This window comes from Medicago truncatula, chromosome 1 (assembly GCF_003473485.1).
Source record: "Medicago truncatula cultivar Jemalong A17 chromosome 1, MtrunA17r5.0-ANR, whole genome shotgun sequence".
In the NCBI taxonomy this organism is placed as follows: Eukaryota; Viridiplantae; Streptophyta; class Magnoliopsida; order Fabales; family Fabaceae; genus Medicago; species Medicago truncatula.
In genome coordinates, this window is record NC_053042.1 from 52,098,557 (window position 1) to 52,126,012 (window position 27,456).

Sequence of the window (27,456 nt, forward strand, 5' to 3'; positions counted from 1 at the left end):
GTCAATATTTTATTTACATGTCATTTATTTAGTTGTCATATCAGAAACTAACATATGAAAAATCAGCCTCAATTACATTAGTAAGAAAAATGTAGGGTTAAATATGTTTTTGGTCCCTATAAAATTGGGACATTTTAAGTTTTGTCCTTACTTAATTTTAATGGTGCTTTTAGTCCCTATAAAAAAAATTGCACTCAGTTTTAGTCCCTACTAAATATAAATTTGTTTAATTATGCTTAAACTTTTTAAGATTTTGAACAATTTTTTGCAGAAGTGTTAAGAACATTACTAAAATTTCTGCAAAAAATTATATACGTCCAGATTTTTACTAAAATTATGTTAAAATTTAATTTATACGTCCAGATTTTTGTTACTTTTATCTTGAACTTTTGTCTTTTAAAAAAATTATATTTAATCCATTTCATGTTAAAAAATTCTAAATTTTAGTGACCGAACCTTTTGTAATTTTTTAAACTTGTCTCAAAAAGACTGTTCAAAAATTTAAGAGTTTAAGGATAATTAGAGAAACTTTGTTTTAATAATGACTAAAACTACATGTAAATTATTTTTATAGGGACTAAAAAAGCTATTAAAATTAAGTAAGGACTAAACTTAAAAGTTTCAAATTTTATAGGGACCAAAAACATATTTAATCCTAAAAATGTATGACATTTTGGAAGTTGAGTAGCCAAAATTTTGAATTTGAAAATGAATTTACAAAATTTGTAAATAAAACAAAAAAATGCAACACTGCATTTTATTTTCCTTCAACATCCATGTCATACCACCTCACCTCCAAAAAAAAAAAAAACATGTCATACCACCTACTTCAAACTACACTAACCAAATATAAGGTGATTGCAACAAAATAGCAAATTTTCACCGAATTAATATCCAAATGTTAAAAAAAATAACATTTTGCAGGTGTTTTTCATTAAAAATTAGGTGTTTTTTTTTACCAAAATAACATGATGTAAACAATGTGTCTGTAAATACAATTCGGTTGACATTGTTGCAGGCGATAGATATTTAAATCTAAGTTATTTGGATATTTGAAAGTCTTGCAAGACGTTGTAGATATTTAAATCTAAGTTATCTCTATTTATGTGATATTTTTTATTTAAAAAAATGAACCTTTTAATTTAGGGTTAAATATGTTTTTTTATCTCTATAAATATACCAACTTTTCATTTTAATTCCTCTATAATTTTCCTTCAACTTTTAGTCCCCAAAAAATTTCTATCTTCACTTTTAGCCCCTCTTTTAAGGTAAAATCATATGAAGAATTCATATTTTTGAATAAAATTTTGCAAAAAAATTCATAATATTATAAGAATCTCTCCAAAAAGATTTAGAATTTTTTAACAAAACATGAATTTAATATAAATTTTTAAAAATTCATATTAAATTCATGTTTTGTTAAAAAATTCTAATTTTTCTGGGGAAATATTTTTACAATATTCTTCATATTTCTGCACAACTTCATTAAAAAAAAAAATACTAAAATAACATAAAAATATGGACCAAAAGTAGTGATTGAAAATTTTATAGAGGACTAGAAGTTGGTTTATTTATAGAGACAAAAACATATTTAACCCTTTAATTTAATAAAAGGACAAAAGAAGAGCTCTCAAAAAATAAAATAAAAGGAGAGGATGTAAATTAAATTCAACTAGATTTTTAACCCGTGCCCCGCTCGGGTTTATTGTAAAGGGATTGACATACGAATAATAAAATGCAATATATAATAGATAACGGCGAAAAAATAACACGTGATAATCCATAGTAAACAAAATAAAACATTTCATAAAATGTATGAAATTTGAAAATATTATAAAAGAAAATTCGGAAATCCTATCAATAATTCGGGTATATATAACCAAGTTTACATGGAAATTAGGGTAGCCGAAAAAAAAAATATAAAATAGAAGGCATCAAACGTAATCATTGATATGCTCACAGTTTCTAGAACAAACATGCAACATTAAATAAGTGTAGAAAATATTTTCTTAAAAAAAAGAAAAAACAAGAGATAAAAATGAAATTGGTGCAATGTATTTTTTTAGATTAAATAATTACAAATTTAATAAAGCAAATGAAAGGGAAAAATTTAGGTTAAATTTAGGTTGAAATCTATCCCAAACCAAATGAACCGTCAAACGACGTCGTATTAACCTTAATTTGAACTCAAAGTGCATAGCGAGGGAGAGAGAGATCTAGGAGTGAAAAAATGGACAGAGGAAAGATCCAAGAGGTGATCGAGAATCAAGTGCTCACGGTGGCGCAAGCCGTCGAGGATAAGATCGACGAAGAGATCGCCGCCCTTGAACGTCTCGACGATGACGATCTTGAAGCCTTAAGAGAACGGAGGCTGCAACAAATGAAGAAAATGGCGGAGAAGCGCAGCCGTTGGATCTCCCTCGGACACGGAGATTACACTGAGATTCCGTCAGAGAAAGACTTCTTCTCCGTTGTCAAAGCCAGTGAACGTGTTGTTTGTCATTTCTTCCGCGAAAATTGGCCCTGCAAGGTTCGCACAGTTTCATTTTCATAATTTTGTTATGTGGTATTTGAATGTTCAATCAACTTCGCATTATAAATTTGCAGTGAATGTGAAATTAAATGCAAATTGCGACTATGTTACACCTACACTTCTGATCCAAAACTTGTGTCAGTGTCTGACACCTACACATGTGATTACATAATTATCGATGTGGATGTGTCTGTGTTAGTGCTATTCGTAGAATTGTGATGCATTCAGTTTGGCGATAAAGAATTTTAATTTAAATTAAATGCAGGAACTTCAAAAATATATTATTGACGGTGTATACTGGTTTGTTTATTGTTCTTATTGTCAATAATAACATAATGAACAATGTGCAGATATTTCATTTTGAATTATCTATCTGTTTATCATCAATTTGAATTTAAATTCAGCATGCTCACAATTTTGATTTTTTTTTTTTTTTTTCCTGAAATGAGGTGAAACATCTGTGCTCACAGTTCATTCGCAGGTTGTGGACAAGCATTTAAGTATTTTGGCTAAGCAGCATATTGAGACTCGGTTTGTGAAAATAAATGCTGAAAAAAGTCCATTTTTAGCTGAGAAGCTCAAGATTATCGTTCTCCCTACTATTGCCCTCATAAAGAATACCAAAGTGGATGATTATGTGGTATGTCTTTAAGGGCTGTTACTTATTGATAAAGTTGATAGATATTGCCATGAATGCTATATTAGACAGGGTTTTTCTCTTAGTAATTTTACTAACATCAAGATGATAATGGTATGTGTTTTAGGTAGGTTTTGATGAACTTGGTGGTACTGATGACTTCAGCACCGAGGTTTTGGAAGAAAGATTGGCTAAAGCTCAAGTCATCTTTTTGGAAGGTGAATCGTCAATACACCGTGCAAGGTCCGGGGCGCAAACCAAAAGAAGTGTTCGGCAGAGCACAACGGCAGACTCCTCAGATTCTGAGTAACTTGTATTTCCTGTTGAGTTTCATTTATATTGCCCTCCTGAAAGACGAGAGCTCAGATCACTGCCTAAATTTTGTTTTTGTTGGCCGTTTGTGTGTCTTTCTAAATTTAGTTTGGTTGGCCACTTGTGTGTCTTGTAAGTTTCTATCGTAGTTTATAGATCCAGTCTAGTTTGGATTATCGTGATGTTTGTACCAATGATACTAATCACTATAAGTAATACTAAGAGTTTTGAGATAGACACACGTAGCCTTTAATTTGTTTGTCCTTTGCAAATGTGCTAATACCAAGAATTACTTTTAGGCAGTATAATGTTTCCTGTAGTCATGAAGCAAATGTTGTGCTAATGATAAAATATTTATCTCTATCGCAACCTCTTCCGTGTAGTATCTAATGAAAAATAAATATCTACGCTGTGGGTGAAAAACGTTTGTGTCTGAAAAAAGCAAAAAAAAAAAAATGCATGCTATATGGTTCTTCCGAAAAGCTGCAATAGAAGTGAGGTTGAATTATTTCATAGGTCTGTGTAGTTTTATGTCAATTTGTAATCAAGTCCTCATAGTTATAGCCTTTTAACAAAGTCTTCAAAATTCTAAAGTTTTGTAATTAATATTCCTGATCACTAACAAGGCTAACAATCCATTAACAGCACTGACCTGACACGATATTTCTATGCCATGGCAAATTTCCTTTTCCACTGTTCCCTTAAACTCGAAAAGTATACTGTGACTATGCTTGTTCCACGAAAGCTTGCTTCAGGTGCGTATGAAGGACCTTCAAGAAGTAACGGTCATCAAATTAAAGCCCGTCTTCATGCCTTCTTTGTCCATCAGGTCTGTTTCATTTTCCCAATTCCATAACGTCATGAAGCTATGAATTCTGTTTCCTTTGGGTTATTTGTTCGTTTCTCAATTTCCTTAGATGTATCTAGATGCCTTAGATTTAAAAAAAATTAGTGGTTTAGTGATTCTTATTTCTTTCTGTCTATGTGGATATCAACAATTAGTTTGGTTTTTTTTTTAATTCATTGAATGCAAACTGTTCAATCCATGCTCTTTGAGTAGTATATATAACAGAAACACAGAAAGAATCATGTAGTTGATGGATGGAGGTGCTGATGTATCTGTTTTTGTACCACCAGGACGTCTGTTTTAAAAAATTGAGAGAATAGGGATAATAACAAAACTAGATTAAAAAATAAAAATTGTAAACAAAATTAGAAAAAAGAAAAAGCAACACAAGCCTCAAATATCTATATATCTGAGAACAAGATATGTAGCAAGTTAGAAAAGTAGATTAAAAAATGAAACATTCTTCTTACGCTTGCATCAGAACCCTATAGTACTTAACGCAAGGGATAACAAAATCCATGTCTGATATATAGGGAAAAAAAATTGAGGACCAACTAGAGAGAGGAGTCTGGACCTGGTAGGTGTGGGTTGGTTGTGCTGGGCTATGTTATTATCTTCTGCTGTAATATGGGATAGATTGTTTAATGAGGGGCATAAACGTCCATTTTAATTTTCCACTTAAGTCTGAATTTGGCAACATTAATTGTTTTCAATTTTTTGTGAGTTTATCATATAATCAAAGTTCCATACATACAGAGGTTGTATATAAATATACTAAGTTACGATTATTCATCAAGGTTTAAATTCCTTGTATGAAAAATAAAGTGTTCCAAGACTTCATGTTTCCACTATATTCATGTGACTATAATCAATTATAGAAGACTGAACAGAGGTATACTGAGACCATGATAATTTCCTAAATCAGAATCACTGTTCCTGATGGTGACAAAGGTTATAAAAGTTGAATGCATTTTTCCCAGTGATTCATTAGATTCAATGCCAGCTTCAGCTACTTCTTTCCAGGGTGCATCTCTCCCACCGTATTCAATTTCTCATCTAGCTATACCGAATCTTTGAACAATCCAGGTTCATGGCATGTGAGTTCATGCATGTTGGTGTTCGTGCTTATGCTCTAAAGGCATGTTAATGTGGTATCACCACATAAACTGTATAATACAATCATTATATAAATGAAATTGGTTCATATTCTTTGTTAGTCAAATTTTCTATATTTGCAGTATTGATCATGTCATTGTTTGTGTGTCTTCAATATATAGCTATAGCTATTAACTACCACTTTCATTAACTTCTACATCAGTAAGCCATTTTTGGTTTATGGGTGGGTTGGTGCTAATAAACAATGCTTGACATTAAAAGCATTATGCCTCGACTCAACATAGAAACATAAACAAAACAAAGTCCTGAAATATGAAGCACGGACACTCCTTGGATTAGGCGTGTCCTGTGTCCAACACGTGTCGGTATTTAACACGACATCTATGATTACACTAAATTATATCATTTTTTTAAAATTATTATCCGTGTCGGCGTGTCGTTGTCCGATGTCCATGTCTGTGTCCGTGCTTCATAGGTCATGAAGCATAAAAACAAAAAATCAATAGGTTACTTACCGAAAGAAACAAACAATTTTCAGTACAATATAACAATGGAATTATTGTTCTGTCGTTTTCACTACAATATAACAACACTGTTGATATTACTTAGAGAATCACACGACAAACTAACAATTATAACATAAACGGTGAACTTTCTTTCCATATATGTCATTAGCCATTGTCAATACTTTTTTCCCGTAAGGATGACTATGGAGTGTTCTGTGATTGGATATGATGAGATTAGAAAGTTTTCTACGCAGATGACCCTGCAATAAACAGAGACGAAAACTGAATCAAAACATAATAATCGCTACCAATGTTAGTAGAAAGTACAAATATGTGAATATTCAAACACTCACCCGACATTGTACAACACAATTGGAGTTTTCCCAAAAAAAAAAAACTATTTTTAATATATAGAGAGATAGAGAGAGACAAACCTGGGTGCATTTCAGTGATCTCTGAGCAACATAATTCCCAAAAGGATCTTGAAGAACATTCAAGAAATCATGACTACTAATTATCTCCTCAACTATAACTTCAACATCATCCAGTTTAGAGAATGTCAATAAATTTTCCACTACATTGCTGGCATACTTGTTCACAGAAAGTCTTACGAATTGGCCACGAAGTTCTTTTACCATTTGTTCATTTGCTGACGCAAACTTCATCATAATTACACATTTCAACACATAGTTTCTTCAAACATACAAAAAAATATATATATATCAATTGTCAGATACATAAAAGAACATTCAAACTCGAAAAAATGTACCGTACTAAAATTTGGTAGTTAGAAGTTTATGGTAAACTAGTGAAGGATACTATTGTATATACATGATTAATTCAAAATCCCTAATATGTTCATAATTATTATACATTAAAAGATATTTATGTGGAAGGTAATGACTTATTCCATCTTACTTTTTATATATATATATAAAATAAAAAATAAAAAACTTGCTTGAATTCATGCTTATTTGCTTATCAAAAGATAAGTATAAGGCAATGACTCTTCTATTAAGGTTAAGTTTAAGGCAATGCATTTGCTTAGTCTATATGAAAATTGTCCACGGAACTGGTGCATATGAGATATCAATGCACTTTCAAATATTAGACGCAAATAAATTGCAGATAACCAAATATAACAATAAATTCAAGAACTTCAAAAGAAAAAATAATTCAAAAGTGTAGAATCAAACCCATATTGATCTTCTGCTAGGATCATAGCATTCGAGATGATTTTTGCAACCAACGGGGCTATGGCAGTTATAGCACCTTTTCTAAGGCATTTTTGAATAACCGAAGTTCCAACTTTGTTTGTTGAAATATCAACACAATTTCTTGCTACTTCATCCAAGATAATCTGAAACAAAGTTCTCATTAGTTGATAAAAACAATTGTCATATTGATCATTGATGTTTACTTATTTTTAATTACTTAGCTTAACAATATTTTAAGATGGAGTATGATCTCCAATTACTAGTATTAGGATTAGAAGTGATTTGTAGGAACAAGAACATGATCTCCAATTACGTAAGAATTAGGCAACCAAAAAAAGTATTTCCTTCCACTTCTTTTTAATCACCAAACAGTGCTTGGTGATCTAGGCAGCCAAAAAAATAATCATTCTAGTTAAATATAAGAATTTTAATGCATGAAAAATAGGGACGCAGCATTACTTACATTTTGGTGTTCGGGTGGAAAAAGCTTTAGACATTCAACAATAACATAACTGCCATTAAAATTTTTCATCAATGCAACAGTGATATGCTTCATGGTATACACAACTACATATTGCATGAACAGACACTTAATATTCTTCAGCATTATCTGCATAACGCGAGTTCTACAAAATAAATAAAATAGAATTACACAATTTAATTAAGAGAATAAAATTTAAATCTAATGGTTTGAACACCCTCCGCTCACAATTATAAGCAAAAATAACATTTTAAAACAGTGTGATTAGAGTGTGTATACGATTAAAAACAAACAAAAAGTGGCGGCCACAATCTGAGCCGCATAACACATCAAGTTTTGATGTCTTTACAATCATCATTAAGTATATTTGACTATAATTAGTAATTAATCTCCAAAATATCATTGATAGTATTTACATACCCATGAAAGTCCATGCACACGTTTCTCAGCTTTTGGTAATTCGAGATAATCAAGTAAACAAGAGAATGCTTCTGATCACGGGTGATGATACCTCTCCTTGCTTCAAAAATCTTTTGAATCAAGTGGTTTCCATAAGGGTGTGTCATGAGCATGTGTAAAGAATCCTTCACTTCATAGAGGATTAGCGCAACATCTGTTGGGTTGCCCATTCTGATCTTCTGTTGTATATATCGACAATCACGTCGATTCATCGCCATTGAAACCAACGACCCTCTACAAGTATGAAAACAATGCATTCTCTGTGCGGCGGTAGCCTCAATAGAAGGCCCCTGCCATATCCTATAATCCTCATAACCTGGGAACCCATAACCATGGCCATGGCCAGTAGGAAGTCCTCCCATTGCCTGGTTCGTAGCATAATTATTTATAAAACCGTGTTGATAATTACTAGGGTGTTGTTGTTGGACAACGGTATTAGAACCGAAGGTTCCCACATCTTGAACTTGAGTATTATAAGGTTGTTGATGAATAAAAGTACCTTGTTGAGAAACTCCATTGTCTTGCAAGGGTTGAAGTTGAAGAGCATGAAATTGTTTCTCCATACGGCGAAAGGCCTCAGATCTGGCAGCAGAAGAAGAAGAAGAAGAAGAATCGGTGTTCTTGACTACCATTGCCAAACAAGACGCAGCGAGTATATAAAAACTAGGGCAAAGTATTCACGATAGAGAAACAAAGAGCGATGGAAAGAAAATATATATAAACAAAGCTTAGAGTTTGAGTAGTAGAACGACCACCCAAATCTGTTATTATCTTTGAATTTATAAAGCTAAAATTTGTTATCGATAACCGGATTTTACTCATCAAAAAGAAAGAAAATATAGCCTATTTATCTTTTGGGTGATATTCTAGAAGAAAAAACCTTATGATCAGTTATGATATTGGATTTCCCCTAGAAATAAAATTATGATGTTGGATTTGAAAGAGATTTTTTTTTTTTTTTTTTTTTTACGGAGATTTGTTTTGAAGAAACAAATTTAACCCGATGTATATTTGCTATTTTTTCATATCTTGTTATATTTATTTTTTAAAAAAATATCCACAAGATTTAAGCAAAAAATAAATCCAATGAATTTACAGTTTTTTCTATCTTTTTTATATATCAATAGCGAAAAACGGACACATTCACGTATCCGTCTTTTCGCTCTTTTTTTTTTACTAAAGTTTGAAAATTATGAATAATATTTTTCTGTGAAATTTATATATATATAAAGAAAATAATCCCTTTCAGCTCTTTTGGACTGATTTTTTTTTTTATTCCAAAAATGCTTTTAATTTTGAATACAAATAACACATGTAACAAATAGATAAGAATAAATTTAAATATTAAAAAAATATAACAAACACTATATGAACTAGCGAAAAGACGGACACTCACTTGCTCATCTTTACGCTTATTTTATTGCTCTAACGTTTGAAAATTATTAACGGTATTTTTTTTATGAAATTTTGATTTGGATTAAAAATAAAAATATAAATGTTTGTTGTTTTCAGGCTATAACAAACTAAACTAATCATGATTATTTATTTCAATATAATAAAAAATATATAATCTAAATTCTTTTTTTTAATGATACCAACAACGATCTTTATTATAGAAAAAGTTGGTTGATGCTATAATTGGGATAATGAAAAAGTAAGTATAAATATACTCATCTAGTTTGTTACACTTTTTAAATGATAAGGGAAAAAACAGACATATATATTTTCATATCGTGTCTGTTACATTTGTTTTAATATTTAAATTTATTTTTATCTATTTGTTACATGTGTTATTTGTATGAAAATTGAGGGTATTTTTGAAAAGAAAAAAGTCAGCCCAAAAGTGCTGAAATAGGTAGTTTTCTTTATATATAGTGTATATATATGTCCTTTTTTTTTTCTTTATCATTTACAAAGTGTAAAAAACTAGATGAATATATTTATACTTACTTTTTCATTATCCCAATTATACCATTAAACAACTTTTTCTATAATAAAGATCGTTGTTGGTGTCATTAAAAGAAAGAATTTAGATTTTTGTTATATTGAAATAAATAATCATGATTAGTTTGATTTGTTATGGCTTTGAAATAACAAACATTTATATTTTTAGTTTTAATCCAAATCAAAATTTCATAAAAAAAAATACCGTTAATAATTTTTAAACGTTAACGCAATAAAAAGAGCGTAAAGATGAGCACGTGAGTGCCCGTCTTTTCGCCAATTATGTATAAAGAAAATAGCATATTTCGCCTCTATTGGAATGGTTTTGTCTCCTTTCAAAATTACACTGAACTTTCAATACAATTAACACGTATAACAAATAGATAAGAGTAAATTCAAATATTAAAACAAAATGTAACAGATAGCATATGTCCATTTTTTTTCCTTATCATTTAAAAAAAGATAATGGATGAGAGCAAAGTCAAATATTAAAAAAAGTGTAACAAACATAATTTTTTTTGTTACCAGACAAAATATATCGTGTAACAAACACGATATGAGTATATCTTCAATTTTTTCCTTTATCCTTAAAAAAAAATGTGTAACAAACTAGATCAAGTATATATTATTGTAAATATAATCAATAAGAAAATGTCGTTATTTTATTTTCATTTTATACATAGAAAAATCAAAATACGTCAAATTGATAAATAATTTTGTTATATAATTTAATAATAATTTATAGATAAATCGATGTACGAACAATTTTCATTAATATTTTATTTTTTTTGACAAGAATTTTCATTAATATTTAAAAATTTAAAATTTGTAATCGAAATTATACAAACAAACATTTATAATAAAATATACACACAAATATACAATCAATTCATGAATCGTTGTTCTTTGAGTAATATACCAATCCTGACTTTGTGGACCAATCTCAGAGGTCTTGGTTGGTGTTTTCACCATTTTAATAATTTTCCCGAGCTGGGTTAGTTTTTTACTGTTGCGAACAAAAAAAAAAGGATAATCATGCTCTTATCATGGCTTGTAAAGGTGTATTCTATCTTGAGTAGTTCTTTCATTTATGCATCAGAAAATTATGATTATGTTACAGGAAATTAGAAAAACTTAAATTATTTTATAATTATATGAAACACATGTCTTACTGTTTATGTTGAAATATCTATCTAAAATGTCAGCTTAGAATAGTAATGTAAATCATTTCATACATATAATATAAGTGCCGAACTTTAGCCCATGTAAATTTGCACCATCTTTGAGAAATATAAATATATCGTCCTACTTTCTTCTCTCTTTATTTCTTTAGTTTAATATATCCTAGCATTATATATATTTGTAGTATTATATAATTAGAGTAGTAATTTATATCATCCTATTAATTCACAAATACCATCAAAGAAATATTCAAATATGGTTTTTTATCAGATTCCTATTTTTGGATTAGAATTATGTAGAGTGTGCACAATAAATTTGTTACATGAAGGACGTTCTCTAGTGTATGCATAAGAGGTAAAGAACTCTTCTAAATGTAGTAGCATCTATGCGAACTTCTCTCTTAAGATAATGTACTATGTGCCAGAGAAAAATATAGCAGAGGACTAGAGTTACTTCTAATGTGTTCATTCGTAATTTGTTGTGTCTTTGGGAATTTTCTACTTGGAGTATGGTTTGGTTTATACTTCTTCATATTTGACATTTGATATTGGTTTCAACTTGCCCTTTGTTCTGACTTCTGAATTCCACTTCTGGTATTATTATTTTAAGTTAAAACTAGATACAACAAGCTTCCTATAAACCTCATCGATCAGGGTCCAAGAGTGGAGCAAAGTTGTAAGGATTTTGATGAAAGGCACGCAAATCACAACTTGAATAACTTCTTCTACACTTACAACGAGATCAATGTAACAAGCATTGGGTTGTAAGCCAAATCTTTAGCCATTTTTGTAGAAGGATCTCAAGGCATCCTCTTCTTCAGTGTTTATTGCAACACCAATACCTATTGCATTGAACAAGGCAGCATCTTTGGAGTCTGCATCCTCGACAACTTCCACTGCGCAATTTAAACTGTCAAATCCTTGTCAATTTAAGATGTGGTGTGAATTTGATTTAGGAGCAACTTCACCAACTCCGTATTTCTATAAAAATCACACATAAATAATGTGTTATGTTCGAAAATGGACGTCTGAATAGAACAAAAAAAAAATTATTTTTTTCCACCATGATTACTGTAACACCCCGTACCCAAAAGTAAATAAATAACAATAATCATCAGAGTATTTCCACAAAACGGGTATGCTACATTGCAATTTCAAAATTCTTAAATAGAAAATAAAACTATTTAATCAAACCACCTGATAAAATATTAAAACATAGCAGCGGAATAGTTTTCAATCCAACAACATCCTACGGCATTAAAGGCCTTAGCATAATTCATCAACAATGTTCAAAAGATAATAAAAGGCTCCACACCACAAGTTCCAAAATTTGATACATGGAAAGGAAAAGCAACAATAACAATAAAGATAAGTCCCATCCCACGTATCAGAGCCCTAGACACGACTTTGAGCCACCACCTACTACTCAGGATCACCTGCAAGTTACCCATAGGAAGGGCAACATTTTCAAGCAGAAGGGGTGAGATTCACAACAATAAATATAGATATTAAAATCAACCATTGAATCTAACACCCTAATCAACAACACATTATCTTGTAAACATATAAAGGTATAAGTCACAAGCATCAACAACATCAACAACACACCATAATCACCTTGAGTATCATATATATGTATATATCACCTATTCAACACCAAATTCATCTTATCAGATAACAACTGAATAACCACTAAGACTCATGCAAATGACATGACCACTGCTAAGACACCATCTTAGACTTCTTAAATGAAATGCAATAATGCATGTGGTACCAATCAGGACCGAAGCCCTCACCGCTTTTGAATGGTTAAAGCATTCATCAGGACCGAAGCCCTCACCGCTGTTGAGCAACTAGTACTCCAGGACCGAAGCCCTCACCGCTGTTTTTATGCATATGCAATGGACCTACTTGTGTATATCTACATACAACTGACCATGCAATGCAACTCCATGTGACTCCACTTAAACAACATGTATGATTCACTACTTTGCATACATTTCATTCATCATCAGTAATCATCAATTCAGCAATCAAATCAACCACAATAATGCATAATTACATGAAACTATGCTCAACACATCAACATTTAAGGTACTACCATTCATGCACGAAAATCAACATTCAGGAACTGAGTAGCTCGCCTCGCGAGCACATTTGCTCGCCATGGCGAGTTTCACAAAACACTAGCTCGCCATGGCGAGTTCAAGGCGAACTCGAGGCGAGTGAAAATTAGGTACTCTCGGGAAAAATGCTATTTTCTCACTCAAACTCCAATCCTAAGCTCCCTATTCATCTTTCTAACTTAAAACTTCCACCATTCATCATTAAAATCATCTAGGTACCTTAGACCATCCCCAAAACAGCTTATAACAACTTTTCAAAAATTAAGTTTTAATCTGGGCTACTCGCCATGGCGAGTTGGATTGCTCGCGAGGCGAGCGATGAAGTTGCTCACTCGCCATGGCGAGCACAGCTGCTCGCGAGGCGAGCGATGAACTTCTGTACGGGCAGAAAACTGGTTTTTCCCCAAAATCCCATTTTTCTTCCAATCACTCCCCAAATCAGTTTACAGATGCAAATTAACTTCCTGTATGCAACTAGAACCTATTTCTAACATCAAATTCATGCTTACAACTTCAAAAACTACAAATTCATCATAAAACCCAAAATCCCCAATTTTTACCAAAACCTGTTAAACTCAAATTCAGACTTTAAATTCTATACTATTGAAGTAAACCTCACCCTTACCTTAATTCAGAATGAAAAATGCACAGCAAAAAGGGTTCCTCTGGTTCTTCTCTCTTGCTCCTGGTTTTCTCTTGTTTTCTCCCAACAACTGCTTCTACGTGAAACTGGTTTCTCACTTCTCTGTATTAACTTCCCACTAAAATGTAACTCCCTTTAATTATACTTAACTCCCCATAACTTCTAATAATTACTATTATTTCCCAAACTCCAAAATAATCATTATTTCACACTTAATCTAATTATTATATAATAAACCATATATTAAAATAATGCATCACATAGAACATCCAAAAATCACATATACATAAATACATGCATAAACTCCACATAAATCACCAACATCATATATAATAATATATATATATATACTCCACACAATAAAATAATTAAATAAATAACTAGGGCGTTACAACTCTCCCCAAATCACAGAATTTCGTCCTCGAAATCTTACCTCAAGCAAACAACTCCGGATACGACTCCCGCATCTTACTCTCCAGCTCCCAAGTCAAACTTTCACCAGTCGCTCCACCCCAAACGACTCTCACAAGAGGTATCTCTTTACCTCTCAAGGACTTCACCTTTCTGTCATCAATCCTCAATGGCCTAGTCTCAACTGTCAGGTTGTCCTTAACCTGCACATCATCATCCCTCGGTATCACATGGGAAGGATCCGCAACATACTTCCGAAGCTGAGAAACATGAAATACATCATGCAAGTTCGAAAGATGTGGTGGCAAACCAACTCTATATGCCACAGTACCAACTCTCTCTGAAATCTGATACGGACCAATAAACTTAGGGGTCAACTTCCTCGACTTCAAAGCACGCCCAACACCCGTTAAAGGAGTGACCCTCAGAAAAACATGATCACCCTCCTGAAACTCAAGATCCTTCCTTCGCTTGTCATGGTAACTCTTCTGTCGACTCTGCGAAGCTTTCATCTTTTCTCTTATCAATCTGACTTTCTCCGTAGTCTCATGTACCAAATCCGGTCCCAACACAACACTCTCACCCGACTCAAACCAGCATAAAGGAGTCCTACACCTCCGACCATACAAGGCTTCGAACGGTGCCATACCAATACTCGAGTGATAGCTGTTGTTATAAGTAAACTCAATCAAAGGCAAGTGACTATCCCAAGCTCCACCTTGCTCAAGCACACACACTCTCAACAAATCTTCCAATGATTGAATTGTCCTCTCCGACTGACCATCTGTTTGAGGATGATAAGCCGAACTCAACTTCAACTTTGAACCCAAAGCGTCCTGTAAACTTTTCCAGAACCTAGAAGTGAACCTCGGATCTCTATCCGACACAATGCTAGACGGAACACCATGAAGCTTCACCACACTGTGAATGTAAATCTCTGCTAACTGCGCTACCGGATAACTGATATTAATAGGAATGAAATGTGCCGACTTCGTCAACCGGTCGACAACTACCCAAATAGCGTCATGCCCCCTCGGAGTGTTCGGTAAACTTGTCACAAAATCCATAGAGATACTGTCCCACTTCCACTCCGGTACATCTAACGGTGTCAACAACCCTGCAGGCTTCTGATGCTCAACCTTGGACTTCTGACAAATCAAACAGGCATAAACAAACTGAGCAACATCTCTTTTCAAACCGGACCACCAAAACAGCTTCTTCAAATCATGGTACATTTTTGTAGCCCCTGGGTGAATACTCAACCTACTCTTGTGACTCTCCTCAAGAATCAACTTCTTCAACTCCTCACTGTCAGGAATACAAACTCTACCTCTGAACCTCAACACACCCTGATCATCAACTTTGAAATCACTATCCTCAGTGCCATTACCAGAAGTCATCAAATCAACAAACTTCAAATCTTCTTTCTGAGCTTCTCGGATACTGTTCAAGAAATCACTATCAATTTTCAACATTCCCAACTGTATACTCTGGGGTGACAATTCACAGACAAGACTCATATCTCTGAACTGTTCTAACAACTCAAACTCTTTCACCATCAAAGCAGACATGTGCAACGTTTTCCTACTCAAAGCATCAGCAACCACATTGGCCTTACCAGGATGGTAATTCAAGCCAAAATCAAAATCCTTCAGTAACTCTAACCACCTCCTCTGCCTCATGTTCAGTTCCTTCTGGTCAAATAAATACTTCAAACTTTTATGATCACTGAACACCTCAAATCTGGAACCGTACAAATAATGCCTCCAAATTTTCAAAACAAAAACCACCGCAGCTAACTCCAGGTCATGTGTAGGATAATTCTTTTCATGAACACGTAACTGCCTAGAAGCATACGCTACCACCTTACCATCTTGCATCAAAACACCACCTAAGCCCAGCTTAGATGCATCACAGTACACAACAAACGGTTCTCCTGGTTTAGGCAAAATCAAAACAGGAGCAGTTGTCAATCTTCGCTTCAACTCATTGAAACTACTCTCACACTGAGTATCCCACACAAAAGATTTACCCTTACAGGTCAACTGTGTCAACGGAAGAGCCAACTTCGAAAACCCTTCTATGAACCTGCGGTAATAACCAGCCAAACCCAGAAAACTTCTGATCTCAGTTACCGACTTCGGAGTCTCCCATTGTGATACCGCATCAACCTTTGAAGGATCCACTGCAATACCACTACCAGAAATAATGTGACCCAGAAAACTTACTTCATGTAACCAGAATTCACATTTTGATAACTTAGCATACAACCTCTTTTCCTTCAACACTTGCAACACTATTCTCAGATGCTCTGCATGCTCCTCCTCATTCTTGGAATAGATTAGAATATCATCAATAAACACCACAACAAACTTATCCAGAAAAGCATGGAAAATTCGGTTCATGTACTCCATAAAAACACCAGGCGCATTAGTAACACCGAAAGGCATCACTTTGTACTCGTAATGACCATAACGTGTCCTAAAGGCCGTCTTCTGCATATCCTCATCCTTCACTTTTATCTGATGATAACCAGACCTCAAATCAATCTTACTAAATATCTTAGCACCAACCAACTGATCCATCAAGTCGTCAATTCTAGGAAGCGGATACCTGTTCTTGATCGTAACTTTGTTCAACTGACGGTAATCTATACACAGTCTCATACTACCATCCTTCTTCTTGACCAACAACACCGGTGCTCCCCAAGGTGAAACACTGGGTCTTACAAACTTCTTATCTAACAGGTCCTCCAACTGTTTCTTCAACTCAGCTAACTCAGAAGCTGACATACGGTACGGTGCCATCGACACCGGCTTAGTTCCTGGAACAAGATCAATTGAAAATTCAACCTCCCTCTCTGGTGGCACATCAGGAATCTCATCAGGGAACACTTCTGGGAATTCATTCACTACCGGTAAACCATCAACCACAGCTTGATTTTCTAACGACAATTGTGCCATTAGAGAATACATCAGAATACCATCACGTTCAAACTGTTTCAACTGTTTAGTAGTTAAGAACTCTGCTCCACTCTCTTCTTCCGCAGAAGAAACATGCACCGTCTTGCTCAAGCAATTGATATGAACATGGTTATACTCCAACCAGTTCATACCAAGACACAACAAACAACAAACAGGACAACAATAAAGACAACATTAAAGTTGACACTCTATCCTAGGTGGCTCAACACGACTCTACTACTTGGCCGGACGGACCAACCTGCTCTGATACCAAATTGTAACACCCCGTACCCAAAAGTAAATAAATAACAATAATCATCAGAGTATTTCCACAAAACGGGTATGCTACATTGCAATTTCAAAATTCTTAAATAGAAAATAAAACTATTTAATCAAACCACCTGATAAAATATTAAAACATAGCAGCGGAATAGTTTTCAATCCAACAACATCCTACGGCATTAAAGGCCTTAGCATAATTCATCAACAATGTTCAAAAGATAATAAAAGGCTCCACACCACAAGTTCCAAAATTTGATACATGGAAAGGAAAAGCAACAATAACAATAAAGATAAGTCCCATCCCACGTATCAGAGCCCTAGACACGACTTTGAGCCACCACCTACTACTCAGGATCACCTGCAAGTTACCCATAGGAAGGGCAACATTTTCAAGCAGAAGGGGTGAGATTCACAACAATAAATATAGATATTAAAATCAACCATTGAATCTAACACCCTAATCAACAACACATTATCTTGTAAACATATAAAGGTATAAGTCACAAGCATCAACAACATCAACAACACACCATAATCACCTTGAGTATCATATATATGTATATATCACCTATTCAACACCAAATTCATCTTATCAGATAACAACTGAATAACCACTAAGACTCATGCAAATGACATGACCACTGCTAAGACACCATCTTAGACTTCTTAAATGAAATGCAATAATGCATGTGGTACCAATCAGGACCGAAGCCCTCACCGCTTTTGAATGGTTAAAGCATTCATCAGGACCGAAGCCCTCACCGCTGTTGAGCAACTAGTACTCCAGGACCGAAGCCCTCACCGCTGTTTTTATGCATATGCAATGGACCTACTTGTGTATATCTACATACAACTGACCATGCAATGCAACTCCATGTGACTCCACTTAAACAACATGTATGATTCACTACTTTGCATACATTTCATTCATCATCAGTAATCATCAATTCAGCAATCAAATCAACCACAATAATGCATAATTACATGAAACTATGCTCAACACATCAACATTTAAGGTACTACCATTCATGCACGAAAATCAACATTCAGGAACTGAGTAGCTCGCCTCGCGAGCACATTTGCTCGCCATGGCGAGTTTCACAAAACACTAGCTCGCCATGGCGAGTTCAAGGCGAACTCGAGGCGAGTGAAAATTAGGTACTCTCGGGAAAAATGCTATTTTCTCACTCAAACTCCAATCCTAAGCTCCCTATTCATCTTTCTAACTTAAAACTTCCACCATTCATCATTAAAATCATCTAGGTACCTTAGACCATCCCCAAAACAGCTTATAACAACTTTTCAAAAATTAAGTTTTAATCTGGGCTACTCGCCATGGCGAGTTGGATTGCTCGCGAGGCGAGCGATGAAGTTGCTCACTCGCCATGGCGAGCACAGCTGCTCGCGAGGCGAGCGATGAACTTCTGTACGGGCAGAAAACTGGTTTTTCCCCAAAATCCCATTTTTCTTCCAATCACTCCCCAAATCAGTTTACAGATGCAAATTAACTTCCTGTATGCAACTAGAACCTATTTCTAACATCAAATTCATGCTTACAACTTCAAAAACTACAAATTCATCATAAAACCCAAAATCCCCAATTTTTACCAAAACCTGTTAAACTCAAATTCAGACTTTAAATTCTATACTATTGAAGTAAACCTCACCCTTACCTTAATTCAGAATGAAAAATGCACAGCAAAAAGGGTTCCTCTGGTTCTTCTCTCTTGCTCCTGGTTTTCTCTTGTTTTCTCCCAACAACTGCTTCTACGTGAAACTGGTTTCTCACTTCTCTGTATTAACTTCCCACTAAAATGTAACTCCCTTTAATTATACTTAACTCCCCATAACTTCTAATAATTACTATTATTTCCCAAACTCCAAAATAATCATTATTTCACACTTAATCTAATTATTATATAATAAACCATATATTAAAATAATGCATCACATAGAACATCCAAAAATCACATATACATAAATACATGCATAAACTCCACATAAATCACCAACATCATATATAATAATATATATATATATACTCCACACAATAAAATAATTAAATAAATAACTAGGGCGTTACAATTACGCTTGGTTGAAAAGATTTAAGCACTCCACATGACACTATGCTAGTTTAGTGAAGAACCACCTCAATGCCACAACTTCAACCCAGCCAAAAACAATGTGTAAAGAGAAAGATAAATGTGTCTTGCTGATTGTTCTTCACAATGAAGTCACCTAACTAAAAAATAGTCATTACAAAAAACTTTTAACAACTCAATTAAAGTATGTACATATTTTATTTCGGTACATATTTTATCAGTTCTTCATTGCTAGGTGACGACATAAAATTAAATCAATCAAGAAAATTTTAAAAACTGGATACAACTAAGGAAACTGTTTGACTCAAATATAAACTAATAAATAATCAACTTCATCTTGCATCTGAGGCTGCATAGTTCGTCTCATTTTCATATTCTGTAAACTATAATATAATCAATCACCCAGCAACAGCAATGCCAACCGCTTTCAACTCTTGTGATGGTTTGACATTAGAAGAGTGAGAATTGTTATCTTTTCATCGAAGCAATATTTTGTCTTCTGGAAGCAATGATATCTCCTTAGCAGAAGCGACTAAAACTTGGTGTGTGTAATAATCTCTTTGTGTTGAAAGGAAAAATCATGTTGAAACCATGCCTCTATACACTGATTGAAGAGTCAAAATTTGAACAGCATTCAAGCAATTTGTTCATTCTCAGAAGCACCATTCTCAGCAACATTTGTCAAGGATAGCAGTTCCGCCAATTCCATTCGATACTCAAGACCTCTAAGATAGTGTCCCAACAGCATGCACCTTCGAGGGGGGTCATTGAGAAAAAAGTTAATTTAGTTCAGAAACCAGATCAACAGGCGCCACATTAGTAATACATAACCTTAAAACATTCCAGATCATCTTTCAAGTATCATACATAGTAAATTTTGTATCGCTTTTTTACCATTATTAAATCTTAAATGTTCAATTGTTGCGTTAAAAATAAATAAAATACACAGATAGTAATCAAAAGCAAAAAGAAATACTGACCAAAAGAGCAGGCGGGCAAGATAGTCTCGAGTTAATGATATAAAAGGCTGAAATTTAAGTGAAGAATTCTCAACAACCTCGGCACAATCCTCATTCCCAGCATTTGCTGATCCAACTGTTGCATTCTCTGATGTAGTAGAGGGCTTTGAATGCATCTTAGGAGAAAGGGTGGCAAGGAGACCGTGGACAACAGATAGGATGATGTCTTTAAGCTCGGGGGATGTAAATTCGGATAGCTGAGCTACCTGCTCAATAGCAACATGCACACCCGACTAAAACACTGGTATAAACTGAAAATAATACATAGTAATATAAAATAGGCCTGCACAAGCTAATAATGTCACAATTAATATGACAAATACAACAGAACATATTTTTTTAGTGTTTAAATGAATATTTGGATCTGTCACATTTTTGGAATTTTCATCCTGATGATGGAAAAGGATAGAAGTTACACAGAGCAGAAAAATCAAGAGTCTTTTCCAACTAAGCAGGGTTGGTTATAAGGATCAAACAGCTTTAATAAATCATATAAACAAAATACTTAATGAAATGTGAAATATATCACGAGAAAAAAAATATATCAATGGTTAATAAGCACAGATACACCAAAATCATTTTTTATAAAATCAGACATTTTCATCTCAATAGTCATTCCACACACCTTACACAAATACAAAATATAACAGCAAATACAAGTTGTCAATCTTGATATGAAGACAACTGCAAGATAACAAACCAAGGCCAGATAGAATTGTACAATGTTAAAATGCATGGCAATTATACAGCATATAAAGAAAGGTGGTTGTAAATGGAAACACAAATCAACAATTTTCACAAAAGGCAAAACCTGTTCAGGTTGAAGCGATCTCAAGTAATCCAGTAAATCATTCTTTTCTTCTCCAACAAACTGTTGCATTTGAAGAGCAGCACTTTTCCTCTTCACTTCACGTAGCTCCTTTAGAAGTGTCCAAAAAGGAAGAAAAAGAAACAAATATAAGAAAACGGGTTCAATGTAACGGTAGCCTAACTGCAATTGAGATAATTGAAAACAGATAGATCATTTCCAACAGACAAATTAGAGACCATAATCAACACCGAAGGATGAGGCATACAATGAGAAATGTGACAACCAATAACTAACAATACAACAACAACAACCAAGCCTTATCCTACTAAGTGGGGTCAGCTACAAGGATCAAATTAAGCCATGATGTTTTATCACAAACCATATTTGGATCCAACTCATTATTCATAAATCTCTAAATCTTTCTTAATAGTTTCTCTTATAGTTTTTTTGGGTCTTCCTCTACCTCTTGTAATCCGACTATCCTCCATCTGATCAACTCTCTTTACTACAAAATCTACAAGTCTTCTCTCTACATGCCCAAACCACCTAAGCCTATTTTCCACCATCTTTTCTACTATAGGGGCTACCCCAGTTTTCTCTCTCTAATGTTGTCAACATAAAACTTTGTTGAATCTCTATGACATGGACCAATAACGAACAATGGCCAATGAAAAATATATTCCAGACGATTCAACGCATCATGAATCCAATGCATAAAATCCTTTAAATGTCAAGGAAGGATCTTTAATTCTACATTATACCTTTTTTATGGAAGACAAACGAGATTGCAGACTAGAAATATATTCTTGAGCTTCGGCAGATATTTGACCAAGGTCTTGGATGTTAACGTCCTCGTGAGGCTTTTCAACTTTGGAAGACAAATTATTGTTTCTACCAAAGTCAATAACATTTACACTGTCACGTAGGAAGTCTTGTAAGTCGAACTTAGTACTTTCTGCCTTCGGCTTCTCAAGATCTCTATCGCAAATGTCAAGAGTTTTCTCCAAACAAAGCCTATACTCAGCATTGCGCAATGTATACCTGTAGTACATGATGAAAGCTTCTCAGATTCCCCCCATTTGGATAAACATTACTTGGCAATGCATGATAAGATAAGCATTCTTCAAAAGAATTAAAAATTTGAGGACATTTATCAAGTTATTAGTATCAACATATAGTCTCAGAAATTAAATAGTTATGACTTATGAGCATGCAATATCCTCTCCCTTTTCCGAATAGACTGTCCATTTATTTATTTAGGCTATGTTTGGGAGTTTAAGAAGGGACAACTTTGGGAAAAAGGAAGAAATAATAGTCCCCTAACTTAAATGGAGGGTTTATTTTTCTTTATAATACAAAATGTCCTTAATATGGGGAACTCAAAAATGCATTGGAGGAGGGCTTTGGGGGCTTAGATAAATTTTTCAAATCCTTTCTATGCTTTTATAAAGTGTTGTCAATCTTGGATAATGGAAAATAGTGAATTGTTAAAATTCGACTATGCAATAGTGTTATAGCGCGCATTGCCGTTGTTTGACAACATTGTGTACTAAATAGCGTATTACAAAACAATAGTGGTGTGTCCAAATTCTGCTACGCTATAGTTGGCTATTTTAACAACACTGTATAATACTCTCAAAATTGAAAATATATTAATCATAATCATTTTCTTCTCGTTCTCTACGAAACTAAGGTGGAAGATTTCTTTATCTTTTCCTTCCCCTTCCCTCCAAACCCCCAAACAGAGTCATAAACAACTCGGTGAATAGAAGAAACTAACGACAGTCATCATCAAGATAGCATAGCATAATTTATGAGATTTTAACTAAACCATCATCCTCATATAACAATCCTATGAGCTCCATAGAAAGAAGATGAAAATTGAAGTACTAACCCAGTCATCATTGAAGAAATGAGTAACTTGGAAAGAGGTTCCCACAAAGCCTCGACGACGACATTAAATTGATCAGATGGAAGCAAACCCAGCATACCAGAAATAGTCCTTTTCATAGCATCAGCTGTAGTTGGAGGAACATCTTTCTGAATATTACTCACATCTAAAGGTTCAATTTCTTGTATCAACTCCGATAAAGCTGATTTCTACAAACAATAGCAACTCAAATGTCAAATTCGATATAATAATTAGACCCGTTGATGAACCTAAAAAAGTCAAATTCCTTCTTATAATCACGTCGTGATGGAGTAATCAAATTCACAATTCAACAGAAATATGATGATTTAGTTACCTTGGAGGTAAAGTCGTTGGAGTCGTGGGATGAAGAAGCGAGAACAAGAAAGGGAGAAGGAGATTTTGTAGGGTTTGAGCGAAGTGGAGAGAAGGAGAAGGAAGGAGAGGGACGAAAGCGATGGAGAGGAAGAGAGGAGGAGGAGGAGGAGGAGAAGGAGAGGATAGAGGGAAGGGTTGCCATGTAGAATTGAAAGTCGACAACCACAAAACCCAACACCTTTCTCTTCTCTTCTCTTCTTCTTCTTCCCTTCTCTTTCGGTTTCACTGTCTTGTAGTTGCAGCCACAAAGGAATTTGTGGGTGTTATAATTGTAAATTAGTGTACGCGCTAGCAAGAGAAACACACGGTGGATATGTCTTCCAAGATTGGTCTAAAGGCTCCACGATGGATTTGGTATCTCTATGACTTCCAACTAGTCAAAGGTTAGTTAGGTTTGAGAAAGGAAAACACATATTTTTGGCTTTCAACCAACGAAGAGAATACATCTTAACATTTTCCAAAAGCTGCATCGTCGTATTGGTTTTGTTCGCAAAGAGTCTTTGATTTCTTTCATTCCATATAACCCAAATGCAACATAGCCAAATCAAATGTAAAAACGACCGACGAGGAGCATAGCCACCTGAAGAATAAATAAATTGGTAGAAATGATCCGTAACCTGAGAAGGATCCACTGAATAAACACCAATCCAGGACTTTACAAGTTTCCAAAGATCACCAAAAAAATTACAATGAATTATTAAGTGATCAAGTGTTTCTTGTTGACCACATCCTGAAATGCAAAGTTGATTTTCATTAGAAATAACACCTCGACGCACCAAGTTGTCCTTTGTCGGCCATCTATTGCGAAAGAGGCGCCAAGCACAAATAGAGACTTTCAAAGGGACATTTTTGTGCCATGGTGCATCCGAAGCAACATCAGCAACATGTATCTCCTGCCTCATAAGCATTTGATACGCTCCACGAACCGTGTATCCAACTATAGTATCTGGTCGCCAAAGCCATGCATCTGTCTCAGATTCCTGTAAAGTAATGTTAGACAACAGATTCCTAATCTCCACCACTAATTCCTCCTCCCAGGCAAACAAACGACGTCTCCACCTCCAAGCATCCCCATCCTCTCCCCAACCTAAGGCAAACATGGCACCCACAGTTATATCCGGGTAAACTGATAAATCAAAAAGTCTCCTAAACCTCTCCAACAACGACTCGTTCCCCACCCAACAATCATGCCAAAAATAAGTGTTACGACCGTTACCAAGACGTTTTGTCATATTAGCTTCAAACCAACTTCCTCCTTCGACACCTAACCCCTTTCGAATATTAACAATTTCCTTCCACCACGCCGACCCCATCCTACCACCCTCTCTAGGCCGCCCTCTCTCCTCACCATAACGGGACAATAAAACTCTAAACCACAACCCGTCTCTATCCACTAAACACCTCCAACACCATTTAGCAAGAAGAGCTAAGTTAAATTCTTTTATTCTCCGAACCCCCAAACCACCAACCTCCTTATTCATACAAATAGAGTTCCAATCAACCCACGCAATTTTCCTGGTATCCTCACTCCCACCCCAAAAAAAATTAATAAGAATAGATTCAATGGAAGAGATTATACCTGCGGGAGCTTTGAAAAAGGAAAGAGCGTAGACAGGCAATGAAGACAGGACAGATTTTAAAAGAATCAAGCGGCCCCCATAAGATAAATTTTTGCTCTTCCACTCAGGCAGTCTAGATTTTAATCGAAGAATAACCGGATCCCAAAAAGACAAGCGTCTAGGGTTGCCCCCAATAGGTAGGCCAAGGTAAATGAAAGGAATACAACCCACTTTGCACGACAAAATAGAAGCTGCTTCTAACAACCACGAATTCTCTATGTTAATACCAAACAAGCTGCTCTTATTGTAGTTAACCTTCAGCCCTGACAAGTTTTCAAAAAGAACCAAAACAGCCTTCAAAGCTCGAACATTCGCCCAATTCTTAACACCTAATAACAAAGTATCATCGGCGAATTGTAAACGGGAAAGGACAGTAGGATGTTGCGCCCCTATTGAGTAACCGGTGAAAAGATTCAAATTCACCGCCGCCTTCATTAAGACATTCAGCCCTTCTGCTGCTAGAAGGAAGAGAAAAGGAGAAAGAGGGTCACCCTGACGCAGACCCCTTTGCAATTGAAACTCGTCTGTTGGACTACCATTCACCAAAACTGATGCGGTTGCTGTAGATACACATTCTTTCATCCACTTCCGCCACAAGGTAGGAAAAGACATTCTCCCCATAACATCATCCAGATAACCCCAATCGACTGAGTCATAAGCTTTTTCAAAGTCAACCTTAAACAATAACAATTTTTTCTTCATCTTGCGAGCTTCATCGACGGCTTCATTTGCAATAAGGATACCATCAAGAATTTGCCTATCCTTAATAAAAGCAGACTGGGTTTCAGATACAACCGTACCCATCACTTGCCTCAAACGATTAGCCAACAATTTTATACAAACAACCAATTAAAGCAATGGGTCGAAAATCGTTTAGACGTTTTGCCCCACACTGCCGCCTTTACTTCCTCTTCACGAAACGGGCATGTCAAAAAAATACTATCAGCGATGGAGAGTCGACGAAAAGGTAAGTCGTCCACCTTAGGTCTATTGATCGGAGGCGCTTGAAAGTGAGATTGAAAGTGACCGAACACTGCTTCCCGAGCATTATCAACACCCTCTATTAAATTGTCGTTCACTACAACGGAAGAAATAGCGTTACGATGACGTCTACCTGACATAATAGCATGATAATATTTGGGATTTGCATCCCCTTCCCGAAGCCAAAGTAAACGCGACTGTTGCCAAGAAATACTTGCATTAACCTGTGATAAGGAGTGAAGCTCCAAAGACAATTCGTGTAAAGTATTCACGTCTTCATCAGATAATATATCCACATCGCCCTTAGAATCCAACACATTAATCTGATTCTTTAAGGAAGAAATCTTGCCGGGAATATTATGAGAATGAGAAAGATGCCATTCTTTGAGATCAGATTTGATCCGTTTCAATTTTTCCTTTAAAATAAAGCCGCCCCACCCCTCCACCTGATAAGACTGTAATTTTGATCGAACAAACTGTTTGTACCCCGGGATATCAGCCCAACATTTCAACATCCTCACCGGTTTTGGACCCCAATTGTGATCATCAACCGACAAAACCAAAGGGCAATGATCAGATAAACCACGTAACGAAGCAACTTGTAAACAATTAGGCCATTTTGCACACCACTCCTCAGAAAGCAAAAATCTGTCAATACGACTCATGGAATTACCATCCCCTTTATACCACGTGAAGCCACGGCCATGTAAAGGTAAATCCATCAAGAAATTATTTTCAATGAAGGCATTAAAAGGATCGCAGTCAAAGGACTGAACCGAAGCCCCCCTTGACCTTCTTTCCTCCACATTGCGCACCGCATTGAAGTCACCACATAAACAAATATTTTTCCCCACCAACCTTTGAAGAAACACAGATAAAGAATTTCATAATAATTGTTTCGCACCATTATCGCATGGAGCATAAATATTAAACAGATAAAATTCTTCATTAGAGTCAAAAAAACCGACCATGAATGATT

General features: G+C 34.9%; 5 protein-coding genes across 5 annotated transcripts; 1 reads left to right on the forward strand and 4 right to left on the reverse strand.

Annotated features, from left to right (window-relative positions):
- The first annotated feature begins 2,144 nt into the window (after nt 1-2,144).
- Nucleotides 2,145-3,787, forward strand: LOC25485366 (thioredoxin domain-containing protein 9 homolog). Its single transcript, XM_013614552.3, has 3 exons — nt 2,145-2,530; nt 3,015-3,173; nt 3,298-3,787. The coding sequence occupies exons 1-3, from the start codon at nt 2,231-2,233 to the stop codon at nt 3,478-3,480; spliced, it is 642 nt and encodes a 213-aa protein (XP_013470006.1). The 5' UTR covers nt 2,145-2,230; the 3' UTR covers nt 3,481-3,787.
- A 2,283-nt stretch (nt 3,788-6,070) lies between these two features.
- On the reverse strand, nt 6,071-8,740 carry LOC25485367 (pumilio homolog 12). The gene is made up of 4 exons (XM_039831439.1): nt 8,070-8,740; nt 7,632-7,794; nt 6,386-6,610; nt 6,071-6,211 (listed from the first exon to the last, which is right to left on the reverse strand). Exons 1-4 carry the CDS (start codon nt 8,738-8,740, stop codon nt 6,071-6,073), a joined length of 1,200 nt encoding a protein of 399 aa, XP_039687373.1.
- An 11,105-nt stretch (nt 8,741-19,845) lies between these two features.
- LOC112416749 (uncharacterized) lies at nt 19,846-24,178 on the reverse strand. Its single transcript, XM_024771123.2, has 6 exons — nt 23,837-24,178; nt 23,485-23,690; nt 22,352-22,631; nt 21,591-21,698; nt 20,741-20,985; nt 19,846-20,512 (listed from the first exon to the last, which is right to left on the reverse strand). The coding sequence occupies exons 1-6, from the start codon at nt 24,017-24,019 to the stop codon at nt 20,395-20,397; spliced, it is 1,140 nt and encodes a 379-aa protein (XP_024626891.1). The 5' UTR covers nt 24,020-24,178; the 3' UTR covers nt 19,846-20,394.
- Nucleotides 24,179-24,254: 76 nt separating this feature from the next.
- On the reverse strand, nt 24,255-26,300 carry LOC112418676 (uncharacterized). Its single transcript, XM_024775145.1, has 2 exons — nt 25,461-26,300; nt 24,255-25,349 (listed from the first exon to the last, which is right to left on the reverse strand). Exons 1-2 carry the CDS (start codon nt 26,298-26,300, stop codon nt 24,255-24,257), a joined length of 1,935 nt encoding a protein of 644 aa, XP_024630913.1.
- A 29-nt stretch (nt 26,301-26,329) lies between these two features.
- LOC112418677 (uncharacterized) lies at nt 26,330-27,199 on the reverse strand. The gene has a single exon (XM_024775146.1). The coding sequence runs from the start codon at nt 27,197-27,199 to the stop codon at nt 26,330-26,332; it is 870 nt and encodes a 289-aa protein (XP_024630914.1).
- Nucleotides 27,200-27,456: the final 257 nt, after the last annotated feature.

Coding starts and splice junctions, on each gene's coding strand:
- LOC25485366 (XM_013614552.3), top strand. CDS start 2,231: ATGGACAGAGGAAAGATCCAAGAGGTGATCGAGAATCAAGTGCTCACG. Junction 2,531..3,014: donor GCGAAAATTGGCCCTGCAAG/GTTCGCACAGTT, acceptor GTTCATTCGCAG/GTTGTGGACAAGCATTTAAG. Junction 3,174..3,297: donor CCAAAGTGGATGATTATGTG/GTATGTCTTTAA, acceptor TATGTGTTTTAG/GTAGGTTTTGATGAACTTGG.
- LOC112416749 (XM_024771123.2), bottom strand. CDS start 24,019: ATGGCAACCCTTCCCTCTATCCTCTCCTTCTCCTCCTCCTCCTCCTCC. Junction 23,691..23,836: donor CCAACGACTTTACCTCCAAG/GTAACTAAATCA, acceptor TATTGTTTGTAG/AAATCAGCTTTATCGGAGTT. Junction 22,632..23,484: donor ATTTCTTCAATGATGACTGG/GTTAGTACTTCA, acceptor CATGTACTACAG/GTATACATTGCGCAATGCTG.
- LOC112418677 (XM_024775146.1), bottom strand. CDS start 27,199: ATGGATTTACCTTTACATGGCCGTGGCTTCACGTGGTATAAAGGGGAT.
- LOC25485367 (XM_039831439.1), bottom strand. CDS start 8,740: ATGGTAGTCAAGAACACCGATTCTTCTTCTTCTTCTTCTTCTGCTGCC. Junction 7,795..8,069: donor GTGTGCATGGACTTTCATGG/GTATGTAAATAC, acceptor TTTATTTTGTAG/AACTCGCGTTATGCAGATAA. Junction 6,212..6,385: donor GATCACTGAAATGCACCCAG/GTTTGTCTCTCT, acceptor TGTTTATTGCAG/GGTCATCTGCGTAGAAAACT.
- LOC112418676 (XM_024775145.1), bottom strand. CDS start 26,300: ATGGGTACGGTTGTATCTGAAACCCAGTCTGCTTTTATTAAGGATAGG. Junction 25,350..25,460: donor TTTCCTTTTTCAAAGCTCCC/GCAGGTATAATC, acceptor TGTATGAATAAG/GAGGTTGGTGGTTTGGGGGT.